Source organism: Triturus cristatus, chromosome 2_1 (assembly GCF_964204655.1).
Source record: "Triturus cristatus chromosome 2_1, aTriCri1.1, whole genome shotgun sequence".
Lineage (NCBI taxonomy): Eukaryota > Metazoa > Chordata > Amphibia > Caudata > Salamandridae > Triturus > Triturus cristatus.
In genome coordinates, this window is record NC_140581.1 from 268829992 (window position 1) to 268855212 (window position 25221).

Sequence of the window (25221 nt, forward strand, 5' to 3'; positions counted from 1 at the left end):
CCGGACTGTCTCCTACGACAGAAATGTGGGATGGGTTCTGTCCAATTTTGTGGAGGATGCGCAGAGATGGCGCCGGCTGCCGCTTACGTTGCTGGGGCGTGCCGCCATGTTCAAGATGATAACGCTGCCCAGGTTTCTGTACGCGTTACAGAATGAATATTATCCGGTCTGTCGGCGGGTCTTTCGAGAAATTGACTCGGAACTCCGGAGTTTTCTATGGCTTGGTAGACAACCCAGGGTAGCGATAAAGACCCTGCAGAGGCATCAATATAGCGGAGGGATCTCGCTTCCCAACATTGAGGCCTACTACTGGGCGGAACACCTGGTATACATTAACGACTGGCTTCACGCCCCGGCAATGCACCCGACGTTTGCCTTGGAGCGACATGTCATGGGCGCCCACTCGTGTCATTATTACCTATATGGTGGCAAGGGTACGGGAAGGGTACTGCACTAAAATCACCCTGGAGATTTGGAAAAGGGCGACCCGGGAGATTGGCTGGGATAGGAAACTGAGTAGACAGACGCCCTTATGGCACTGCGCATGGCTACCAGAGCTAAACAAATTGAGGGGGTTCAAGCAATGGGATGATATCGGGGTGTCGACACTGGGAGACGTGCTAGTGAGGGGGGAATTGAAATCCTTCTCGGTGCTCCGCAGGGAATTTGGACTGCTCCCCACGCAGTACTATAAGTACGCGCAACTGAAGCATGCGTGGCAGGCAGGCAGGAGGGATACAGACGGCTTCTCTTCCCGAATATGCACCTCTGGAGGGAAGACTGCTGCAGGAACACATGGTGGAAAGGGCGGTGTCCCTCACATATCGGACCCTCATGAACAATATGCCTGATAGTATGGGGGCGCTTAGGGCAACCTGGGAGGCGGACGTGGGTGAGATGGACGAAGTGGACTGGGATACAGTTCTCATGCACCCGCGAGAGGTGGCGATTAAGTCCCGGCTACGGTTGATCCAATTCAATATCCTGCATAGAACGTACTTTGATAGACGACGACTGTTCAAAATGGGACGAGTGGGGGACACGTCGTGTCTGAGATGCGGGCGGGAGGGAGGGACTTTCTTTCATATACTTTGGCTCTGCCCGCAGATTCAGGGGTACTGGCGGGGGATCCTAGGGGAGCTGAGTAAGGTGCTTGGGGTGCAACTACAGGAGGAACCCAAGTTAGTGTTACTGGGTATGACACATGATGTGGACCTCCCCCGCCCGCTGCTGATTTTCCTTGTGCTGGCGCTGGTGGTGGCAAAGAGAGACGTAGCAAAATACTGGGGGGCGCCCTCGCCCCCCAGTACCAAAAATGCAAATAAAAATATTGTTAATAAAAAAAAAAAAAAAAATGTGTTCACATACCACCAGTGGGAACATTGTCCAACACCGCCAAAGTGCAGTTCAAAAACATTTGCGCAAACGTTTCAATATTTTTCAGGGTTTAATATGCCTGACCCAGCCTCATATTATTATAAGGTTATACCAACATCAGCAAAGAAAAATATGTTAACAAACACCAAACAGATTTCCTCTGCATCCTTTATTGCCAGTTGTCTGAAAAAGGTTACGACTTATGAAAAGACGCCATAGACTTAAAATCGGTATTGTCTCCACAGACACAAACCGTTATGGCCTTCGCAGAATGATTCTTTAATATGGTTTGATACTCTAAGCAGAACGAAAGCGGTACTTTTACAGGAGTCCGTGCCCTTAACCTCTGCTCGAGAGACTTTTGATCTCCAGATCGCAAGGTCTTCAACAGAGATACAGGCGCTTATCCATACAAAATTCATAGAAATGGTAAATCGTATCTTTAACGTGTCTGATACGACTGGCATTGTCCATTTATTTAAGACCATAGGTTTTGGACTTCTAGGCACCTTTCAGACGGTACTTGGAGTTATACCAAACTTCATACACTTCGTATTCAGAAGCATCTTTGGAGAACTTCCGCTGATCCTGTTTCTGATAGCAGGTATCCTGATTGTCTTCTATCTGCTACACAACGGACTTCCCAGTCACCAAGCAGATGGAAAAAGCGCTCCTGGAGCGGAAATACCTTGAACAAATGGTACAACACCTAGGCAAGCCACGCCTGAGAGAACTAAGTGCATCTTGGTTCCTGTCATTTCGACCAGTCTGGATGGACTGCATCTTACCTGTCCTCCGATGCCTGTTTTGCAGATAAGAATGGGTGTTAGACCTTTGTTTGACACTCCCATCATGTGCGCAACCGTACGTAAATGCTCTACTGGACCCGATAACGGCCCATGTTCTGCAATGTCATCAGCGTATTCCAATGTTGATGGTGGCATTCCTTGACCCACCGCAGGTAATAACTCCACCTGTTTGTATAGACACCAGCTCCTCCACTGACACTGCAGCTTTGGACAGCGCACAGGCTGCCCCAGCACTGGCTGTGGACAGCGTGGAACATTAGGAAGTTAGCGGTCTAGTTGTCGACGCTAACTCACGTCACCTCGTCCACGATAAATTGGCCCGTGACGCGACCGCGCAGCGGCGCCGGTTTTAAATTCTTGATGAAGCTTACCTTATCTTGCTGCCTGCTTGCTGCTTGATCACTCTTTTAAAAAAACAAAAATTAACAAACGACTGTGATTTTTAAAATCTGTTTATTATTTGTGGGGGAACATTGTGTATTTCGCTCAGCGAGCGGTGAGAGCGCTCAGGGGAAGTTTGGGGGCACGAATTAGGAAGTTAGCGGTCTAGTTGTCGACGCTAACTCACGTCACCACGGGCACGATAAATTGGCCCGTGACGCGACCGCGCAGCGGCGCTGGTTTTGAATTCTTGATGAAGCTTACCTTATCTTGCTGCCTGCTTGCTGCTTGATCATTCTTTTAAAAAAACAAAAATTAACAAACGACTGTGATTTTTAAAATCTGTTTATTATTTGTGGGAGAACATTGTGTATTTCACTCAGCAAGCGGTGAGAGCGCTCAGGGGAAGTTTGGGGGCACGAATTAGGAAGTTAGCGGTCTAGTTGTCGACGCTAAATCACGTCACCTCGGCAATGATAAATTGGCCCGTGACACGGCCGTGCAGCAGGCGCGCCCCTGGCGCGTCGAAGGCGCGCCTAAGGCAAGCCCTTCTGCGCCCGTCCACGTCCGGCCGGGGCCAGGGGCAGGAAACTATGCAGATGCTGACAAACAAAGAATCACTTTTGATGCAGTACATCTTCATGCCATGAAGAAAGAGGTACTCAGTAAACGTGCTCACACTTTACTGCCAGATATCAGCTATCAATGCCCTCAGTGCAAATTTCACTTTCAAGACTCTTCTTTCACCTTATGGGTTATGCGCGAAGACAAAAAGATTAACATGCTGCTACTTAATTGCCGCTCCTTGCCCAAACATTCGATTGAGATCCATCTGCTCCTCGAAGAGAGGTGCCCGGATGTTTTATTCCTAACCGAAACTTGGTTAAGTGGCGACATGGATTTTGATGTTGTTCAAGCTCTCCCCTTAAACTATGCTATCCAAAGGCTTGATCGCCATTTAGGGCGAGGCGGAGGCTTAGCCATAATATATCAAACTAATTTGGTCTGTAGATTTACCGCTAACCCACTCCCCGATTGCAAAAGTCTTTCCTTTGTGATTGATCTAGCATCCACATTCACTTTTTCAGGGCTTCTTGTATACCGTCCGCCTGGCCCTCTTGAATGCTTCAAGAAGGATTTGCCGGAGATGGCGGCAAATCTTGCCGCCTCAACCCCCAATTTTACTATTTTGGGTGATTTTAATGTACACTTTGATGATCACTCCTCAGCTTCCACCCAATAATTCATTGAAGAACTGGCCATGTTTCAACTTTAATTGAAAGGGAATAGCCCAACCCATGTCAAAGGTCATACACTTGATCCTATATTTACTAACATAGACCAGCTTTTGGTAGAAGACGCGGTCCCTATTCCGTGGTCCGATCATTTCCTACTTCCTTTCAGTTTTAGGTTATTTAAGGTAAATACACGAACTGCGAGAACTATAATAATTACCCACCAATGGTCAAAACTTCCATTAGACAATTTTATTAGTAAATTGAATGATACAATTCTCATCTCAATCCCATTGTGGCTAATAAAAATTTCAATAAATGGATCGAGCGGCACTTAATTCTGTTCTTCCTAAAGTCAAAATATCAGAAAAAGTGGGAACAAAACAAAACTTATGGTATTCTCAAAATCTTCGTCAGCTTAAACAAACCTGTAAAAAACATGAGAGACTTTGGAGGAAGGACTTCTCAGTAACGAGTAAACTTAAATATCGCGAAGCTATTGAAATATATAAAAAGGAAATTAAAACTGCCCAAGCACTCTATTATCAGGGAAAGATTCTCTCTGCAAATTCCCCGCGGGAGGTATTTAAAATTGCAAACAATCTTTCTCACGCCACCTACTGTTGTTATCAATACAGACAATGCGCAACTGCGGTGTGACCAAATCGCGGACTTTTTTGCAGGAAAAGTTCGGATTATTTATAATTCTTTTCCACTGGCTGATAGTCCACAAATAGAGGATCAGGTGGTGGAGTTAATCTTTTGCCCCCCGCTCCACTACTGGAGGAATTCCCCCCACTGGACCTTCAGACCTTGCAAAGACTACTGAAAGAACTTAAATCAGGCTGTCCTCTGGACGTTGCCCCCCCCAGTGTCCTTCAAAAAGCTGTTGAGGTAGTGTCACCTGTTATATTGGATTGTATAAATTCGTCGCTTTTAACTGGGATGGTGCCTGATCAATGGAAACATGCGAGAGTTAAGGCCCTTTTAAAAAAAACTCATCTTGACCCAGGGAACTGGGGAAACTATCGCCCTATTTCCCTGTTGCCAGGGGTCAGTAAATTAGCAGAGAAATATATTAACAGGATTCTATCTGCTTTTTTGGAAAATAATAATCGTCTGCATGTTACCCAGACTGGTTTTAGACCGCAACAGGGAACAGAAACGGCTATACTGGTGGCTACAGAAGACAGTAGGAAAACTCTTGACAGTGGAGGCTGCGCTGCGCTTATCCTTCTGGACCTCAGCGCAGCCTTCGATACTGTCAACCATCATCTTATGCTTCAGAGACTGAGGGCTGCTGGAGTGACTGGGCTGGCTCTTAGGTGGCTTCAATCATTTCTTCAGGATAGGGTTTTTTCCGTGTTTGAAGGAGATTGGTCATCAAAGTCTATCCCGTTGACCTGTGGGGTTCCTCAGGGATCCTCCCTGAGCCCCACGATGTTTAATGTTTATATGAGTTCGCTGGCAGAAACCATCCTCCCAATTGGGATAAAGGTGGTTTCTTATGCCAACGATACTCAATTAATTGTCTCCTTGAAACAACCAAATTATTTAGACCCTGATCTGCCAACTTGCCTTCAGGTGGTCTTTGATTGGATGAGCAGCTCTTTCTTGAAGCTTAATGGTTCTAAAACTGAGCTTATGCTCTTCGGGAAATCGGCTCCCTCTGATATTCACCATCTGTGGCCCAGCTGCTTGGGTGCCCCCCCAGTCCCAAAGAGCTGCGTTAAGAGTCTAGGAGTTTGGATGGATTGTAACTGAGATTTCAAGGTACAATCGCGTAAAGTAATAGCAAACTGTTACGGATTGCTTAGAAGATTTAGAAAGGTACTGCCATTGTTGCCTTTTCTAGCAAGACGTTTACTTGTACAAGCCATTGTACTGTCGCGGCTGGATTACGCCAATGCGATTTACCTTGGAGCCCCTTTGGCTACAATTAAAAGACTTCAAATTGTACAGAATTGTGCAGCTCGCATGCTGATGAACATTCCTAAACGGTCCTCGGCTAAGCCGGCCCTTGATATTCTTCACTGGCTTCCTGTCCAGCAAAGAGTACAATTTAAAGCGCTCTGTATTATCCATAAATCCTTGGCAGGAAGGGGCCCGCCCCTGATCCGCTCTTGGAATCAACGATATGTCCCTAATCGTAATCTTAGGTCAGGGAGTAAAGGCTTAATTGGTGTGCCTAAGATCAAACGTGCTCGCAGTGGAGGTCGAATGTTTTCATATAATGGGGCCAAATTGTGGAACAGTGTTCCACTACATCTACGTTCTGAACCAGATCATCTTACGTTCAGAAAATTGGTGAAAACCTTTCTCTCCCAGTAATTCTGTTGTTCCTCACTGAGTGCCTGCTAGCGCTGGGATGCCTTCGGGTAACCATGCGCTCTATAACTATTCTTTCATTCATTCATTCATTCATCATCTGTGCTCAATTGACGTACTCTGCGAGGTGTTACATGGGCCATCTACTGTGGAAGCAAGCAATGAAAATGTTGCGTCTACCAGCCAGGACACATAAACAATTGACTCATTTTGGCTCGTCGTGTGCTGGAAAAAATGCACTCTTTTTTTATAACAACCAATTTGGAACTCAGACAAAATTGACATTCCTTTTCATTTGTTTGGGCATGAATGGCTTTCTAATGATTATAGTGGTTCGGACTATAACAATGGACACTTTTTAGAGCTAGGGCCTGCAAAACGTTTTCTTTTTAGATTTTTAAGTCTTTTAGAAATTTTTAGACGTTTTTAAACATTTTTTAGCTAAAGAAATGTTTTTAACACTGTGAGTACCAATGTCTAGTTAGAATAGTAGTACACTTATAGGTTACATATGTCATCCAGTCGGAAGAGGAGTGGTTGTAAATTCCATATAGGTACCCTATATAGGCACAGGAAACACTGTAGCCTTTCACCTATACCCTTCCCTACATTACATACATAACGGTTCATAGGGACTAACCTTTTACCAGAATACGACACTGCATTCAGAACGTAGGTTTTTCCCTAGTTCGAAACTCATGCATTATGCATGAGGCTTCTTGGAAGCACAGCAGGACTGACAGCATGACAAACATCTCCTGTATAATATCTATGTATAAAGTTCAAGCCCAACGTAATCCTTTAGGCCGACACAGTAACAAAGCAAGGTAGGACCCCTGTAGAGACCTGTGGGTATATATACACCATCTAACGCTTAGACAGACAGAGGAGACTGTGACTTTGCGGCTGACACACTGACCAGAGACGCTGAGGTTCCTGCATGCAGACACTCCAGCTCGCAGTGGTCTAACATCCCTCGTGGGGTGTCCAACTCGAGACTAGGATGGGGTCCCATATTCTCTCCTTTCTCAGATAATGGGTTTGACTAGACCTTAGAGGGATTCTTGGCATTAAACACCTACATAGATGCTAGGTACATTTAGGTACATCTAGTTAGGGAGGCATCATAGGAGTACGCACTTTCTGATCATGTGTTTTATCTACCTGTTTGTATTAATGATTACTGCAAAATGGTAGAACTGTACCATCCCTTTACTTTCCTAGTACTGCTAATATATCATATATCTCTGCTACTGTCTAATGGTTGTTACAGCACATATATTTTACAATAGAATAACAACTGTTCAATAAATCCTTATTGAAACGCCCAGGCTGTTTATTCTGTGTATCTCAGAGACAAACTAAGTGAGCACGAGTGACTGAGTGAAAAGTAGTATATTGTTTCCACGATCCTGGGGGATCAGGGTTGTCATGTTCTGAGGTTGCCAGAAACTATTCTCTCACCGATAAGAGGAGATACTAGTGGCACTGTGAGCTAGCTTATGCAAACAGGCTAACATATCCAGTGGGGGTGCTCGGAAGCAGTCTACCACCAAACCCACAATTTATGTTATCCGAACGCGCAGAACCTGTATAGGATATATAGGAACTTCACAACAAAACCAGACGTGCCCTTCTGCAATCAGACTCCTTCAACTATTTTTATATGGTTTGCGGATTTATGTGTATCTTTTGATTCAAGTTTTGGACCGTGTACTCTCCATTCACGGATCCCTAGTATTAAGTACCTTCCTTCTGTATTTTCCGCAACTTACCTTGTTTCTTTGATTCTCCTTCATTCAGCGTCTCACCCTATTGTATAATTAATAGAGAAGATATTTGTCTTGCTTTAGCCCCTTATGCCCTTGTAATGCTCTAGCTTCATACAGCATTTTCTTGAGCTGTATGGAGACCATGACTGGATACCTTATTTCATCTAGATACTCCAGATCGCAATTTACATATGTGGGTTATGTGTAGCTGTATGCCTCATGCTGGCAATACATTGAGAGATTCGCATGGCTGATATCCCTTGAACATGCATTCTCTAATCAGAGGCCCATCCAGCTTTGGCTCCTCTCCAACATGGCATTTATAGGAATATCCTTAGTCCTCTTTCTTTGTTTAGCCACTGTTGGATGCAGTTTGTTCCGAGCATTTCCGATAAGAAAGCCGACTACATTAACTGCGCCTGTTGAGATTTTCCATGCCATCAGCCTAATGGGAGTTCCAACTTTCTGTTTCCCGTTGCTTTCATGTGTTTTGTTAGATGTAGGGCACAGGTTTTTGGCGATATGTACGTGCTCTGTATCTTTGCACGTTTAAGGTTACGTAGGGTCATCCACCACTCTGCCTCGGTGTGCCAGTCCGGCTTGTCTGTCACCACAACCTCAAATATTCCTTTTGGTATCTGTGTACCATTTTAGGAAGCATGGTCTAATCTTACCTTTGCCCACATATTGTCGCTAGTGCAGCGGCATTCTGAGGATGTCTTGCTCTATTATAGTTTAGGGATTCACCTGAAACACTTAGTTCATTTACCAAAATATTCTGACTCATTGTCATATACTGTCCAGGACCGGACCCTCTTTACGCTTGGGTCCGGACATATACAATGTGAACGTTCCCTCTTTTATACTGCAAGGCTCTCCTGTCGAACTATTTACTTTTTCAACATTGTCCTACATATTCACGGTTTGTCCATGTTCCTTTTCTTATTTTCCCTAGATGCAGTGTTTATTATTATGATATTTAGTGAAACTCTTGAGTAGCTCTAAGCAAACAGACAGACTCCAGCTATCAGCAAAACTCGGAGAGTTGTGACATCCATTCTCGCCACCCCAGACACCTCCCAAGAGTGGCCTTTCCAGTGCTACTAAGGTACTTTACCCTGGCCTGTTTTGAAATCTCAAGGACTGTATATCAATATGTTCCTGAGAATAACAATAGTGTATATTGTTTTATTCCATATAGGTACCCTGATATAGGCCCAGGTAACTTCATAACCCTTCACCTATATTCTTCCCTACATTACACTTATAACGGTTTACAGGGACTGACCTTTTACCTAGATACGACACTGCATTCAGAACGTGGTTTTTCCCTAGTTTGAAATCTCATACATAATGCATGAGGATTCTAGGGAGCACAGCAGGACTACCATCTCCTGTATAATATCTATGTATAAAGTTAATGCCCAACATCATCCTTAGTCCGACACAGGAATACAGTGAGGTAGGACCCCTGGGTAGACCTATGGGCATATATACATCACATCTTGCTAAGGCAGAAAGAGGAGACAGAGACTTCCCGGACAACACTCTGACCAGAGATGCTGAGGTTCCTTCATGCAGACACTCCAGCTTGCAGTGGTCTAAAAACATCCCTCGCTGGGTGTCCAACTCAAAACCAGGACAGGGTCCCACAGTCTCTCACTTCAGGTAATGGGGTTGACTTTATCCTAGAGGGATTCTGGGCTTAACACCTACACACATGATAGGTACACTTAGGTGCATCTAGTTAGGGAGGCATCATAGGAGTACGCATCTTTTTATTATCATGTATTTTATATACTTGTATTTTTTCATGATTACTGCAAGATGGTAGAGCTTTATCATCCGTATACCTTCATAGTGCTTCTAATCCTATATATCTGATACTGTCTAACGGTTGTTACAGCTCCTCTAGTTTACACCAGAATTACAACTTATTGAAAACGCCCAGCCTGTTTATTCCATGTATCTCTCTGAAACAGGCTAAGAAAGCATGTGTGACTGAGTGAAAAGTAGTATATTGTTTCCACGGTCCTGAGGGATCAGGGTTGTCATGTTTGATGGTTGCCAAGAACTATTCTCTCCTTGGTAAGAGGAGGTTCTAGTGGCACTGTGAGCTCGCTGGTACAAAGGGCCAACATATCCGGTGGGGGTGTTTAGAATCAGTCTGACACCAATCCTACAGTGTACATTGTCCGAACGTGCAGATCCTGTATAGGTTGTATAGGAACTACACAACAATATCTTCTTTATTATGTATATACAGGACAATTCCCCACCCATGGGATTTCTATCCCATCTTGTGGATGTGGGCTCATCGTTATTTTCCCTGACCTAACAAGTTCTATCCATTTGAGTTGTAAGTATATACTCCTGTAATGGGAATCATTAGCTCCCTCTTTTGCCTTATCTCAGTTCTACACGTAGACTCCCTTCCTTCCCTTATTGGATGGATCAATTTCTTGGGATGTCGATTATACAGTACATTTTTTTTTTAATCAGGGAGGGACAAGGAGCCTAGTTTTAATTGAGGTCCTGCTCAGAAGGCACCAATGGAATATTGAGAAGAGGAAGAGCAGTTCCTATGGGTAGCTGATTGGGGAGAGGGAGGAAGTGGGGAAGAACAGGTCTTTCTTCGTAATGCCCTCACACACCCCAAGGGATGTCATGCTTCATCATTTGGGCATTTGCCCCTCGTCAGGCCGGCGCTGCAATGCCTGACGGGCTCCCGAAACCGGGGCTCTTTATCGGGGATCTTTTGAAGAAGCCGTATGGGTGCGTGTGGGTGTGAGGGCAGGGTAGTGCACAAGGAGTGAGGTATTTAAAAAAGGTATAGGGCCGTCCTACTTGATTTAAGTCTTTTATTAATGAGGTAGCTCCAGCCTTATTAAAATTATGTAAAAGCCATATTTAGGAGTGATGTTCCGTGAGGGCTAGTCAAGTGTGGGTGTGGTCAACATGTTTCGTGCCCCAGCTGCCCCAAAAGGGGTCAATGGCACTTCGTCAGGACCAATTAGAACGTGTAGGGTGAGTGCACTACCGTTTAGCACTAGTTGCTAGAAACGGTAGGGGGTGATTAATATAGGAACTGGTACTGGGATGAGGATAGACCCCTCACGACCTAGTTCCGGACAGACGGGGATGAGAACAGAGCACAATAGTTGCTCCGGTTTGGAGGTAGACTGGCAACTTGCTGGTGTCCTACCCTCGCTCTGGGTCGTGAGGGGTCTATCCTCATCCCAGTACCAGTTCCTATATTAATCACCCCCTACCGTTTCTAGCACCAACCCACTGCGGGATCATCTTTTAGCTGAGCAACAGCCCAAGCTGGCCCCATATTATTCTACCCACCCACGTATAAAAGTGATCAATATTTTAGATATAGATGGACATCATTCACCAACATTCAGGCCTTCAGTTGCATATACGCTTAACCTTATCCACACCTGACTCAACTCCTTAAACAACTAATCCTATTGCTAGTTTTTGTTATATCCTAGTTTTTGCTTTATAGCATGTCTTCTTTGTCATGTCATAGTGAAATCAGATCTCAGTCTTTCCAAAGCTATGATGATGGTATAATAATATAGAAACCCACTTACTCTGTTTGCTTTCAATGTAGTTGCCTGTGATGGATAATACTTTGATTAATCCTACTGTTGGAGTTCACCTAGGTGGGGGTGGGACCTCGCTTGTGATTCATTCCATTTTAGTGTGCTAGTCTGCTTCTACTAACATCTCCATAAGATGGCACCTTGGGAAATCCTGCAGTAAGAACACAGAGAGGGAGCAGCCTTTGCTTCATCTATTGAGGTAAGAGAACTTTGGAGCATTGTTGTGATATAGGCAATGGAAATGCACCCCTAGTGGTCAATATAGTTACAGAGGTAGAAGTCTAGGTTACTGTAAGGTATACACTTTTTTAACAGGTTTAAAAAATAGGCTGTGCTAAAAGGCAGCAGTGCAATGTAAAACAACCAAAAATAGATTTGAGGCATAAATCGAGTAAATAAATATTTAGTTCCCTTTTCTTTAACAATAAAACCGGCACCCCTTCCCCCCACAACAGGCCCACCCCTCTCCCAAAACAAATCTTTCCACCCCCAACCAATGTCCAAAAAATGTCCAATGAAAAAGTCCAAGAAACATTCCTGGTCCTAACTCCCATCACTCCCACCTTCTCCACCCACAACAAGTCCCTCCCATCACAACAAAAGGGGCTAAAGAAGAGGGTACTATACTACATGTCAGCCAGAAGCTATTTGAGGTACCTCTCCATGTGTGCCTGTCTGCTTTCAATGCGGACCAGCCTTCGCATGATGCAGCACTGGAAAGTGTGGTCTGCGTAAAAGGGCAGCCAGCAGTGGTGGTGTGACGGGTAGCTGCCAGATGCTGACAGCTGGGAGGCTGGATGTCACTGGAGGCTGGTTAGGGCCCTGGTCAACAGTCTGCCTCCACCCCTTCCTCTTCAAGGGCAACCAGGCGCTGAAATTTGGGCCATATGGCCTATAGCCTCTGCTGCCACAGCCGGGCTGCTATTTCCTGCCTAGTAGGTTGTTGACCAGCAGGAGTAGCTATACCAAGAAAGAAAAAGGACAAATTGTGATCAATTTTATGTGCAACACACTTCTTTAAACGTATATAGTAGCACAGTAGCAGTACATTGCTGGTCCACTAGGGCCATTTGAATTTCATGTGGTTAGTCACAGCCATTTATTACCCACACTTGCCTCACATAAGGCTGAAACTGGCTGAAAGGAATTAAGGAAGAATAATAGCACACCTGATTTAAAAAACTGTTTTTTTTCCTTTTAAAGGATTTCCTAGTAAACAAATAAGCAGATGTTTTGTGTGGAAAAATAAAAATAAATTACCTCACATTAGTGAGTAAGACTATGCACTTTGGGGAGTACAAGTATTTTTGTTGTGCTAAAGTATTAGAGGCATACTAGGTAGTACGTTGGTAGTCTCAACTTTGCTACTCTGCAATTTGCAGCTGGGGAAGATGAAATGGACAAGTATCTGATCCCAATGGCCCTGCTTTTCTCCAAAATGCCTTTCAATGTTACTGTGACTCCAAGGCAGATGAATAATAAAGATACATCATCACACATGTCAGGTATAAATTTGAATGCGATATCCTGTGCCTTAACTTGATGGGGTGCAAACGATGCACTGCAGTTCAGTGAGAAGATTAAGGAACAGAATATATAGATTGTATTTGGCACAGACTATCGGATCCACATAAACTCATGGAACTTAGGGGCATATTTACAAGGGAATGGAGGAGCATGGCTTTAAGCACAAAATGCTAATGCCACCCTCTGCCATTCTGAAAACACAGGCATGAGCTATCTTTACAAAGATACAGCACATCACTGCGTTTTCCCTATTGCTGGCTCTAAATTAAGCTGCCTAGCGACAAAAACACAGACACCCTTGCACCATAATGCAAAGGTGCCTCCATTGAGGGAAAGATTGTTTATGTGCAGGAAGGTGTCCCTTCACATAAACCATCACAAATGGTGATTTGAATCTTCTATGTTTGTTGCATTGTGCAGCACACATAGAGGTTGCAAATCATCATGTTTTTAGTGATTGTTTATGTACAGGAAGGGACACCTTCCTGCACATAAACAATCATACATGACAATTTGCTGTTTCTATGTGTGCTGCACAATGCAGCACACATAGAAACAGTAAAACCGTAAAACAGTAAAAACGAGGAGAAATAAAGCATTTCTCCTCATTTCGCCATGTTAAGACCAGTTTTTCCCTGGTCTTAATTTTGGTGCTGCCTCCTATTTTCTCCACCCTTGTAAATAGGGGGCAGCATCAAAATCAATGGGTGTTACGGCAGAACGCCCACCGCAACCCATCCATTGCCTACTCCTTTCATTCTAAATATAGCTTGAAAGGGTGCCTTATTTACAAGGTGTCGTGAAGCCACTTCAGGTGGCTTAATGCCGCCTTGTATATAAGGCAAAGCATCTATCGCCACAAGAACATTATTTAAAGTGACATCCCTGTGGCAATAGAAGCTTGTAAATATGCCCCTCAGTCTCACTTTACTTTCGGGCCTCGCCCTCCACCACAATTTATAATCATTTCCAGCAAATACATTTGCTTGGCAGTATGGAACGGAAACTTTCTTGACTGCAGGGTAAGTTAGAGGGATTAGGTAGTAAGTAAGTAGACGTTTTACTACAGAATACAAGTGGGTGTCACTGATCATGCCTAAGCTTTGGCTTAATCCATCACTGTAGTTGACAAATGTTGAAAAGGAAACATTTGAATAGGAAGCCATGAAATAACTTGGACTGAAAAATGTGGCGTATCCCAAGAATGGATTTTGCAACTTTGTGGCCATGCGCATCCCAAGAATGGATTTTGCAATTTTGTGGCCAGGTGGAAAGAAATTTAATAAAGGAGTGAAGTACTAGAATGTGACTGAGTGAGTACTGGGAGACAAGGGCAACATGCTTTGTTTTTGCTTTGCTAGTTTTTCATCCTTTGAGACCCACTATTTAGCTTTACATTCTCCTATCCAGTCTTTCACTATTGAAAACCATCCATACAGATATATCAGCCGTCCATTCATTCACCTACCCACTGCTCTCAACTAACCCTAAGGGGTGGACTACGCTCCGCTCTTGGAGTTTGCAGAGTTTCCTGCACTCCGCGTTACGCGGAGCTCACGGAGTTCTGAAAAATTCCGCTTTGCGTAGCGGAGTTTTTTCCTCGCTCGCGATCGTCAATGTCAAGTTAGCGGCAGCAAGCGAGGAAAATCAACCTCCCGGCAACATCAAGTTGGCGAGCGCGAGCGTGGAAAATAAACATCCCGTCGAGATTACTCAACGCGGGGTGGTCAGGTTTCACATTGCGAGTGGTCTCGTATGCTCGCGACCGCTCGCGATGAGAAACTGCTTGTTCACATTGAGAAAGCTGCCACTCGAGTAAAAAAAAAAGAAGGGACTGCTTGCGCTGTGCAAGGTGCCGTTCACGATGATTGCACAGTGCGGACAAGCATACGCACTGTGCAATCCTGCAAACGTCATTTGTCTATGGAACTCCGGCATTTGCGGCGCTCCATGTAGAGCGTCGGAGTTTTTTTGCCACTTTGCGGAGTTCCGCGTATCGCAACTCCACGAACTCTGTCCAGGCTTACTCTCAACCATCCTTTCACCCATTCACCCTTCCACCCATCCTGCTTTAACCCACCCAAGAAGAATTCCTTTCACCCATCATCAAGTTTCACCCACCCCATATACCCATCCTTCATCCACCGATGCATTGTGTCACCCTATGCATCCTTTGACCTTCCTTCACCCATGCATCCTTTCACTCCTATAACATTTCACCTATCCTTTCTCCTTCCATCCTTTTTTTTCATTTTCCATCAACCCATTGTTTTTAGTGTTCATCATGAGCTTTTGTCTGCTGAGTTGCAGATAGAGGAGGCTATTAATTCTACCCCGCTGTAGCTGCTAGTAGAGGGGAGGGTTCACAATGCCCTTGTATACTAGTACTTGTCAATAAACAAGGAATGTGACTAACCACAGCCCGTCCCTGCCGCAGCGGTGACTCCCCCTTAGACTGCTGGCACTGTCGCTGGCCCAGGCAATAATCTCTGTGGCTAGAAAGAAACATCACCCATACGCCTCCCCTTATTATTTTTTTAACAAACTTCAACCACAATACATCACTACAGTTTGGCTGCAGTGTCTTCCATCCACTCCGGGGTGCACTTTGACCCCTTCCCCGCCATCTGTACAACCTCACAACAAACCTGATCAGCACGCACACACTAGCATCCTCAACACCTCCATCTCCACAGCAACCTTCCCGGACAGGTGGAAGCAAGCAGACATCAGACTCCTCGATCTAGAAAATTATCCGCCCAACTCCCTGCTCCCCTACCCGGTCAAAGTCCTCGAGAACACAATCAACCAGCAGCTCACTGAATTCTCAGAACCAAACCATCCACTGGAGGCCTCTCAATCAGGATTCTGTGCCAACCAAAGCAATGACCATAGAGAAACTGTGGTCCTTATCCTCCTCGACCTCTCTGCAGCATTCGACACAGTCTCCCACAGCATCCCCTTCAGCAGACTCTGCAACATAGGAATACAGCAAGATGCCTTCAAGTGGACCACCTCCTTCCTTACAGGATGCACATAGAGCACCCGACTGCCTCCTCACCCAAAGCAAACACAAGGAGATGATGGACGGAGCGCTGAAACTATTCAGAAATTCATCCCCAGTCACAGATCTGGGTTGAATCCATCATCGTTCTTTAGCAAACTTCACCACCCCAGTTCAGACACAGCTATATGCAAATCAGTCTTGACGCTGTGCCTCATTAGAACAGTCCAGCCCGAACTACCAAGCCATGTTTTCCCTGGACCGGAGACAAGCATCCTGGGACTGGTTTCAGGCTAACAGCCCTCATCAGCCAGGCTAGCTTAAATACAGTGGCAAAGTGAGCAAAGGACCCACGTCTGGGCATACCATGCCAACTTAGGGCGAACACAAGGAGATGATGGACGGAACGCTGAAACCTTTCTGTCACTCACCCCAAGCCACAGATCTGGGTTGAATCCATCGTAGTTCTTTAGCTCACTTTGCCACCCCAGTTCAGAGAGAGCTATAGGCAAATCAGTCTTGACCCTGTGCCTCTTGGGAACAGTCCAGCCCGTACTGTCAAGTTGGGAGCCAGGCATCAGGGACAGGCTGCACTTCAGCCCATTCTCAAGGCAACTTCACTGTCTCCCTAGACCAGAAACAAGCATACTGGGACCGCTTTCAGGGTAATACCCCTCATGAGACAGGCTACCTTGAATCCAGTGGCACAGTGAGCCCGGGACCCACGTCTGGGCCTACCTGGCCCACTTACAGTGAGAAAGCAAAAGAAACAGAAATGATGGATGGAATGTGCAATAAACCAAACATTCACCCCTGTCAAGTGGTCTGGGTTAAATCAATTGTTCTTTTGCTCGGCATTCCCCCCAGTTTGGACACAGCCCTATGCAAATCAGTCTTGACCCTGCTCCTCATCGGAACAGTCCAGCCCGAACAGCCAAACCAGGTCCTCTCTGGACCAGTAACAAGCATCCTGGGACCAGTTTCGGAGTATTACCCTCATCAGCCAGGCTAGCTTGAATTTAGTAGCACAGTGAGCCCGGGAACCACATCTGTGCAAACATAGAGCAGGGAAGCAAAAGGTACATAAATGATGGATGGAATGCGGATCAAATCAAATGTACACCTCAGTCAAGTGATCCGGGTAAAATCCATTGTTCTATTGATCACTGTGCCAGTTTAGACCCAGCGATATGCAAATCAGTCTTGACCCCACTCCTCATGGGAACAGTCCAGCCTGAACTGCCAAGTCTTTGAATTAATATATTTTTCCTTCGGTTATGTTGTCCTTTACCATTGTAAAGTGGTTAAAAAGTAATTTCAATGAATTCCAAATACTTTGTAGCAGCTCACCTCCTTGTTCCATGTCCTTTGGTACTTTGTTTCATATCGCTTAGTTGCAGTTTTAATAGATGGAGTGCCTGCCAATAATAATTGTAGGAAGGTGGAATCTGACTATATGCCCCCACTTTTTGCCTGGTGTTTTGCTTGTTTATGACTTAGTTGGACTGGGATCCTGCTATTCAGGGCCCCAGTCTATCTGCTTTCTCTGTAAAATGGTTTCCATGTACATTAGGTACATCTCTAATTGGATTCTGGAGTGCCTTATAAGTCCCTAGTATATGGTATACTATGTACCCAGGGCATAGGTACCTCAGAGGCCTACCAGGGGCTGAAGCATGTATTATGCCACCCCTGGGAAGCACTCCAAAATGACACCACCTGTCTGCTACTTCAGCCTGGGTAGGGTGGTGCTTGCACCCCTTACTGTGGTATAGGCTACATATATTACTACCATAACACACACATATAAAACCTATAAGTCACTCCTATGGCAGGCTTTAACAATCCTGAAGGCAGAGTGCTTGGATTTTATGTGAGAGGGTGCCCCTGCATGAGCAGAGCCCCTCTGCAGCGTTCGGAGTACCTCCTCTGATGCTGTTTGTGGTGCAGCCTGACCATATACTCTTAAGTGCATTATAACCTCGCTGTAAATGCTAACTTTGGACTGGCTGCACGGAAACATGTCAGTTCTGGCGGCGGGAGTAGCATTCCACCCTTCTATAGGGAGAGGCATGTTCACACTGGTCTACACGGTAAAGACTTTCTAGAGCCCTGGCATCACAAAATGGATGCCACTGCCACAGACACGGGTCTGGCCTCCTGCTGCTGACTGAAACTCCAGCAGGGGAGGCCTGGACAATAGGTTTCCTGTCCCAGGGAGGTGTAACCACCTCCCTAGACAGGCAGATGTGTATTGGGGCTGGGCGGGAGCACTCTCTGGTGCTTCGAAGTCCTGCACTGGGGGCACAATTGGTGCCCCTGTGCATAGTCCAGTTCAAACCGGTTGCAGGGGCTACCTGCCCCTGCTCTTGTGTGAAACTGGACAAAGTATAATTAAAAAAGTATAATATAAGTATAGGAACCCAGTCCTTGAGACTTTAGATCACCCTGGACGAAACTCTGCAACATATATCCTGGACCTTCGATGTTCTATTTCAATTAGAAGACTGAAGAAATCTCCCTTGGGGTCAAGGAGTGACTCCCCTGCTTGGCAGGCACCAAAGAGGCAACTGTCCGATGTGCAACTCTGAAGCTCCCGCCGGACGCTGAAGTCTTTGCATCACCAGAGGTGGATTTCCAGACTTCCCCGAGGCTAACCTGAGTCCACAGCAAAGCTGAGGCCCGTGGCTATCGTGGGTGATGTGGAACCGTGACCCCTGGACACCATGTACTTTTGCCGGTACATCACCTTCCTGGTCTTCCTTGAAGTTGTGCTTTGGACTCCGAGTAGCCCCAGCCTTGGGCACCGACTGCACTGAAGATCTCTGGCCTCCACTCCATGAGTGACCCGTGGGCCAGGTTCAAGTGCGACGCTTGAGGCTCCTTCGTGATCGTTAGCCCGTTGGCTAGTGGGTCCCCACGAAGACAACTTCTTTTCTGCTTGGGCTTTCCTGGTTGCTCCAGATGTGCCCTGACTTACCCTTGCTGGGTGAGTCCCTCAGACCTTGCCTGTCTGCACCGACGTCCTTCTTCTAATTCCACGTGACTTGCCGTTGCCAAGGCTTGTTGGGTCCTTTCTGGTCGCCGTTACCTCAGCACTCGACAAACTTCATGGGACAGCTCGAATCCAGCTCCTGGTTGTCGTCGACACCTCCTGGACCCCGTGGCTGAAGAGTCAAGACACCCATCAACTCACCTGAAGCACCCGACATCTGTGGGCATTGGTCTATCGTAACCCTGGTCACTGGTAAGTGACCCAGACTCTGTCCCCTCTGCTTTAAGGTTCCTTCCATCCTCGATCCAGGCTTGGATCTCTTCGGACACTTCTCCTCTCCATGGCAGCAGCACTTCTTTGCCAGCTTCCATTGAAAACGACGCCGCGACCCGACACCAAAAGACACCTATGCACCCGGCTTCCATGGGTGAGGTAACTCGAGTACTCTGGTGCTCCCGTGGGTGTTGGCCCTAGACACCTCTAAGTCCAAAAGGTTTTGCTTGTAGTCGTCCTCTAAGTGTCCTTAACATGTAATTTTCCAACCGCGACATTCCCCATAGAAGTTAACGGCGATTCGCGCCTGTGTTCTTAACACTGCACGCGTCCCACATGGGTCCCCTACGTCACTACCTTGGGTGGTTCTTGGGGCCCAAGCACTTCTAAAGGATCTAGACCCTGTGTCTAGTTCAGTCGTGGTTCTTATACCACTTTATTGGCATATGGTTTGGTACGCCCCTAGGGCCAAAACGTGTATTTGTGCTTTTACTGTTGAATACTGACTTGTAACTTAAGTACTTCGAACTCCAGCCTCATAAAGAGACTAGAGGGGTGTGTTTTATCTTAAATACATATATTTTGAATATATACCTGGTGTGGTTGTCCTTTCATTTGGTCATTCAGGAGATTATAGACTGGTAAAACAAGCTGCTTTACATTCCTTCAAGACTTAGCCTGAAGGCTGCTCTCCATAGCTACCACTAGGTTAGCTTTCAATAAAGGTTGTCTTTAACCTATCACCATAAGGGGTGGTTTGGACTGGTACAGGGTGCCCACTTTAATTAGTGGACAGCATATACCAGGCCAACTTCTCACAATAATGTATCCACATACAATGAAAAGCACAGTAAAATGCATACTGCTCCCAACATACGTTCACTGAGGAAATAAAGTAGGGGAGAAGAAATTCACCACCACATTCTGCCAAAGCTAACTCCACCCTCCCCCTCCTGCACTGTGGGACTGTCCAGGATTGTAACTTGGTGCCTGGAGAGTGGCAAGGCAGGCTGCTGTGGATGGTGTCCTCCACACCACAGTTCCTATACATGGAGTTGTTCCTAGTTTGTTGTCAGTTTGCTCCCAGTGTCCATACACATATCTGTTGTACCGCCCAACAGTTACTTTTATGTCCTGTTCAGGAAAGCAGGGCATGCAGCAAGCCTGTCAGCAGGGCAGTAAAGATGCTAGCGGGCCACTGCACTGTCCCAATAGCCTTACCTTGAGACATCCGGCATGCCAGTATAGTTACTTGCAATTGAATCACTAGAGCCTGACTGGGGGATGCCATTGGCGGCATCTTTCTTCTCCTCAAACTTCCAAGAATCATCTAGGAAGGATTCCTGAGAATTAGATGAGCTCAAACCAAGATGGCTACCTTTCTATTCTTACAATCTGTTCTCACTGCACCACTTATTGAGGTAATTTCCTGTTTTAAAGGTATAAAAGGAGTTAGATTCCTCTTAAGCCTACGGTTAAATGTTCTCCACCTGAGAGACCTGACAATATCCCCTTTCTTGCACAAGGTAAGCACGGAGTAGTGCTGCTGCTGTGGTGAGTTTCAGCCACTTTCAAAGCTCCAGTTTCCTACTCAGAGTTTCACCCCATCACAGCTCAATTAGGGTCTTCCTGTCAAGTTCACAAAAATGCTGACATGTTCCTGGAGCTGAAACCCAGACTAATTGATATGGGGCCCCATGTTCATTACTCCTCGAGTTGTCAGAGGTAGGTGGGAGGGTCAGTGGAGGTTAGGCAGGACACTGTCTCGCAGCCTTGTTACTGGCCAACATTGTACTATGGAAAATTGTGTATGGAAACACCATTCCATGTGTAATTGAGCAGAGCAGAACTCCACCCAGGCCATATTTAATTCTCATTCTTATTTCCCTCATCCCATTTTCATGGTGTTGCTAACAACCTCGAAACACTGTATTTTATAGTCTATAATACAAAGGGCCTCGCTTAGTGTTGGGTGCCAACTAAAAGAGCCATTACCTCCCCAGCAGGAGAGATGGTTCTGCTGGAGGATCCTCTATAATTCAGGTGCAAAGTCAATCAACTGGTATTGTGTTTTCCATGTTTTTCTATGCTTGCAAATCCCACAAACGGATTTTGTCATAAAAATTTGAAAAACCTGGAGCCTGAGTAGAGCTCCTGTGAGGAACATGGCATTTCACTTTGGCACCAGAAAGATAACATTGAACAGCTTCCTGATTTGCAGTTTCCCATCTGATATCTTTGTTACAAAACATCATGACCATAATAAAATGCTTTCTACCCTACACCTGATTGAACCTATGAGCTAGTATTTCTTAATTCTGCTGTCTTGCATGTGATAATTTAAAATAAAAAAGTAAATGTGGCATCTTTGAATTGATTGTTTAGGGCACCCTAAGGTCCGGCTTATGGTTACCCATGGTGGAATGAACAGTTTGATGGAATCCATTTATCACGGCGTTCCTGTCTTGGGGATTCCCCTCTTTGGAGATCAGTTTGACAATATAGTTCGAGTCGTGGCAAAAAAAATCGGTATTGCAATTCCTACTAAGCAGCTTACCATGAAGAGATTTGCGATGTCAATGAAGCAACTCATAGAAGATCCACGGTACGTCAAATGTGTTACAGATTGTAGTGCTCAGACTTACATTGTTGTTTGATAATTCAGTATGCATTCAACAGTTTGTCCACAAAAAAATAATAATAGATAAAATAATATATCAGCAATAATTCCATATTTTTACTCAACAGAGATACATAGCTCATTTAGAGCGGATGCAGGAGATATTGCCTTTATTTCTGACCATTTGACACAGATTTCTAGGAACATTACCTAGCTGGGGTGAATTTGTTGATGAACATAAATGTGGGTGTGAGCTTGGAAATTCCTTTGTGGGGATTGTCTTTTCTGACCACAACTAAAACATCTCCCTGTGCCCTGAGGAAACACAGGCATTCCAATTTACCATTCACAGTGGAGAAAACAGACATAGGGGCAGATTTATGTTTCCTGGCGCATCCCTGCAAATCAGCAGGGGTGCGCCAGGAAAGATGCGTCACGCAAGTTTACCCTTGCGCCACCACAGATGCGCCGTGTTTACAATGCAGCGCATCATGGCGCAAGGATAAACAGATGCGTGACGCATCTGATGGCATAAGGGCAGCGCATTGCTAGAGTCGTGTCGCAAGCACGACGCAACGGCGGCGTAAATGTCTCGCAAGGGGCTTGTAAATCTGCCACATGCTGTTTATCATAAAAATTCAGTAAACTTACACAGAGGAAATTCATATAAGAAATACAACTTTAACTGACTGGGAAAGGCGTTTAAGGGAGTTCAATTCACCCTTTCTCCTGAGAGAGCATTAGAAATGATTCAAGTGGAGAGTACATAAAAAATATTACACTGATAATGAAAGCATTGTGATGATTACAAATTAACACAGTTTTTGAGTTTTTTAATTTCCCTTCCTACTAGGTTCTGGCTCATAATCATTAGCACTGAATGGTCTGTAACCGTGATGGGTGCATCATATTTGACGCATGGCTTAAACATGAAATAATGCAGCTAGTTGCCACAGACACATTTTGTTTATGGGCATCCAGTGTGTTTCCAGTCTGAAACCTTGGTGTGCAAATAGCAAGCTCCCTCGATGTGTCTATGGCTGGGTTCTTTTAAGAATTCTCAAGTTTCAATATTGACTGACTGACTGGGTACAATGAAACGTTATTACAAAGCAAGTATACCTTAATTAATTATTGAGAAAAGTGTGTGTTCAGGCAAACTGCTTTTAAGGGTGAATTGTCATTGCACTGTGCTAAAACCAGTAGGCAGGCTTTGTGTTGCATGAAACCTTGCAGATTACTGTAGTAAGCAAGGGTTTTGGTGCTGGTGAACCACCTGACCAAACCACGTGGACAGCCAATGTGCACAGTGGTAATTTATATTAGGCTCTAACAGTAGAAATTTTGCATTATTTGACAACTGTACTTTGTATATATTTCAAATTTTATTTGGGTTTACCTGATGGTTGCCTTGGTTTATGATCCAATATAGTAGGACCGAGTTGTTTATGGAGACAAGCCAATGATAGAGCATATAGTCTTGATTTTTTATAATGAAAAGTTATGATAAAGGCAATAGGCATTTAAGAGGAAATTGTTAGCACTCTGTACTAAAGCTTACAGATTGATATTTTGTTACATGGAATCTCACAGATTACTATAGTAGGCAAGCATTTTAATGCTGGTTACCCCCCTGACAAAGCGTGCGTATAGAAGGTTTGCTCTGTCAGAATCTTTGCTATTCACTTTTAGGAGAGAAAGTATTTTGCTTTGCCAACTATAATTTTGTATACTATTAATTTTATGACTATGCCTAATGGTTTCGATGTTGGACAAATTATGCCTTGTACATAAGGCCTCAGTTGGTTATGGTGATAAGTAATTGATAACAGCTACAGGTATGATAGGTTCACTAAGAAAAATATTTCTGTTACCATATGTATGATCTGTTTATTATGAAAAGTTATGATAAACACATTCAGCTTGACATATTGGTTGTGAGAAGGTTGGGTCTACTTTGATCCCAAAAACAAGAGCTTTCTCATATATGGGGGCTGCTAAAAACCCGTAAGAAGAACGATCTCACAAGAGCAACTGCAGCTATCTTTAACTTTGCTGTGAGATTGGGGAAATTACCTGTCGGGGCTATGTTAAAGCTTTATAGGGCCAAGTGTGTCACAAAAGCTTTGTTTGGTAGTGAAATCTGGGGCTACACTGTTTTAGATGAGCTTGAAGTTGTCAAAATTATTTTTTGGAGGCGGCTTTTAGAAGTCCCTGCGGGTATCCCCACTTTTACTATACATGAAGAGCTTGCCATGACTTACTTAACAGATCTATTAGCCTACTACCCGGTGTCATTGTGGGTAAACAGGTGCCGATTACGATCCTGGAAAAAAATTCCCCGTACGACTCGTATCCGGTCTTTTTACCGTACGAATCGTACAAGTGCCGTACAAACTGCAAAGTACGATTCGCATGGGAAAAAGTCCATACGAATCGCATTGGGAATAATTCCCCACACGTCCTCGGGTCGGAAAAAATGTCCGACACATCCTCGGACGATTTATCGTACAAATGTGAAAAGTGAAGTCCGACCGCGCAAGTACGATCCATCCCGTGCGTCCGATGTTACAACTGGATGGAAAAAACACCGTTCGCACCGAACTCCCATAGCAACCATGGAGACATGTGCCCGCATACGCGCCCAACACCCCCCCAGCCCCCGTATGTACGCGCCCAACCCCCCCCAGGCCCCGTATGTACGAGTCGAACCCCCACCCGTGCATGAACACCCGTGTACGTACGAGTCGAACCCCCACCCGTGTATGTACACCCGTGTACATACGAGTCGAACCCCCATCCGTGTATGTCCACCCGTGTACGTACGAGTCGAACCCCCACCCGTGTATGAACACCCGTGTACGTACGAGTCGAACCCCCACCCGTGTATGTACACCCCCGTACGTACCGTACCCCCACCCGCATATGTATGGAGCGTACCCCCACCCCAACCGTGTATGTACGGCCCGTACCCTCACCCGCGTATGTATGGAGCGTACCCCCACCCCAACCATGTATGTACGGCCCGTACCCCCACCCACGTATGTATTGAGCGTACCCCGACCCCAACCGTGTATGTACGGCCCGTACCCCCACCCGCGTATGTATTGATTGTACCCCGACCCCAACAGTCTAAGTACGGAGCGCACCCCAGGCCCCAACACCAGCACCTTCACCCACCATAGCGCATGTACGAGTCGTACCAAGCCAGAGACAAGGACAGCACTGTACAACAAAATGGCCGATGTCCGCACCGTACACACGCTAAAAACACACGTACACAACC

At 45.4% G+C, this 25221-nt stretch overlaps 1 protein-coding gene across 1 annotated transcript in view; it reads left to right on the forward strand.

Annotated features, from left to right (window-relative positions):
* LOC146864080 (UDP-glycosyltransferase 3A1-like) overlaps positions 1–25221 on the forward strand; it is a 680300-nt gene that overhangs the window by 514888 nt on the left and 140191 nt on the right. The window contains exon 6 of the mRNA XM_085640710.1: positions 21701–21920. Coding sequence (XP_085496836.1) covers positions 21701–21920 — 220 coding nt within the window. The remainder of the gene's footprint in view (positions 1–21700; positions 21921–25221) is intronic.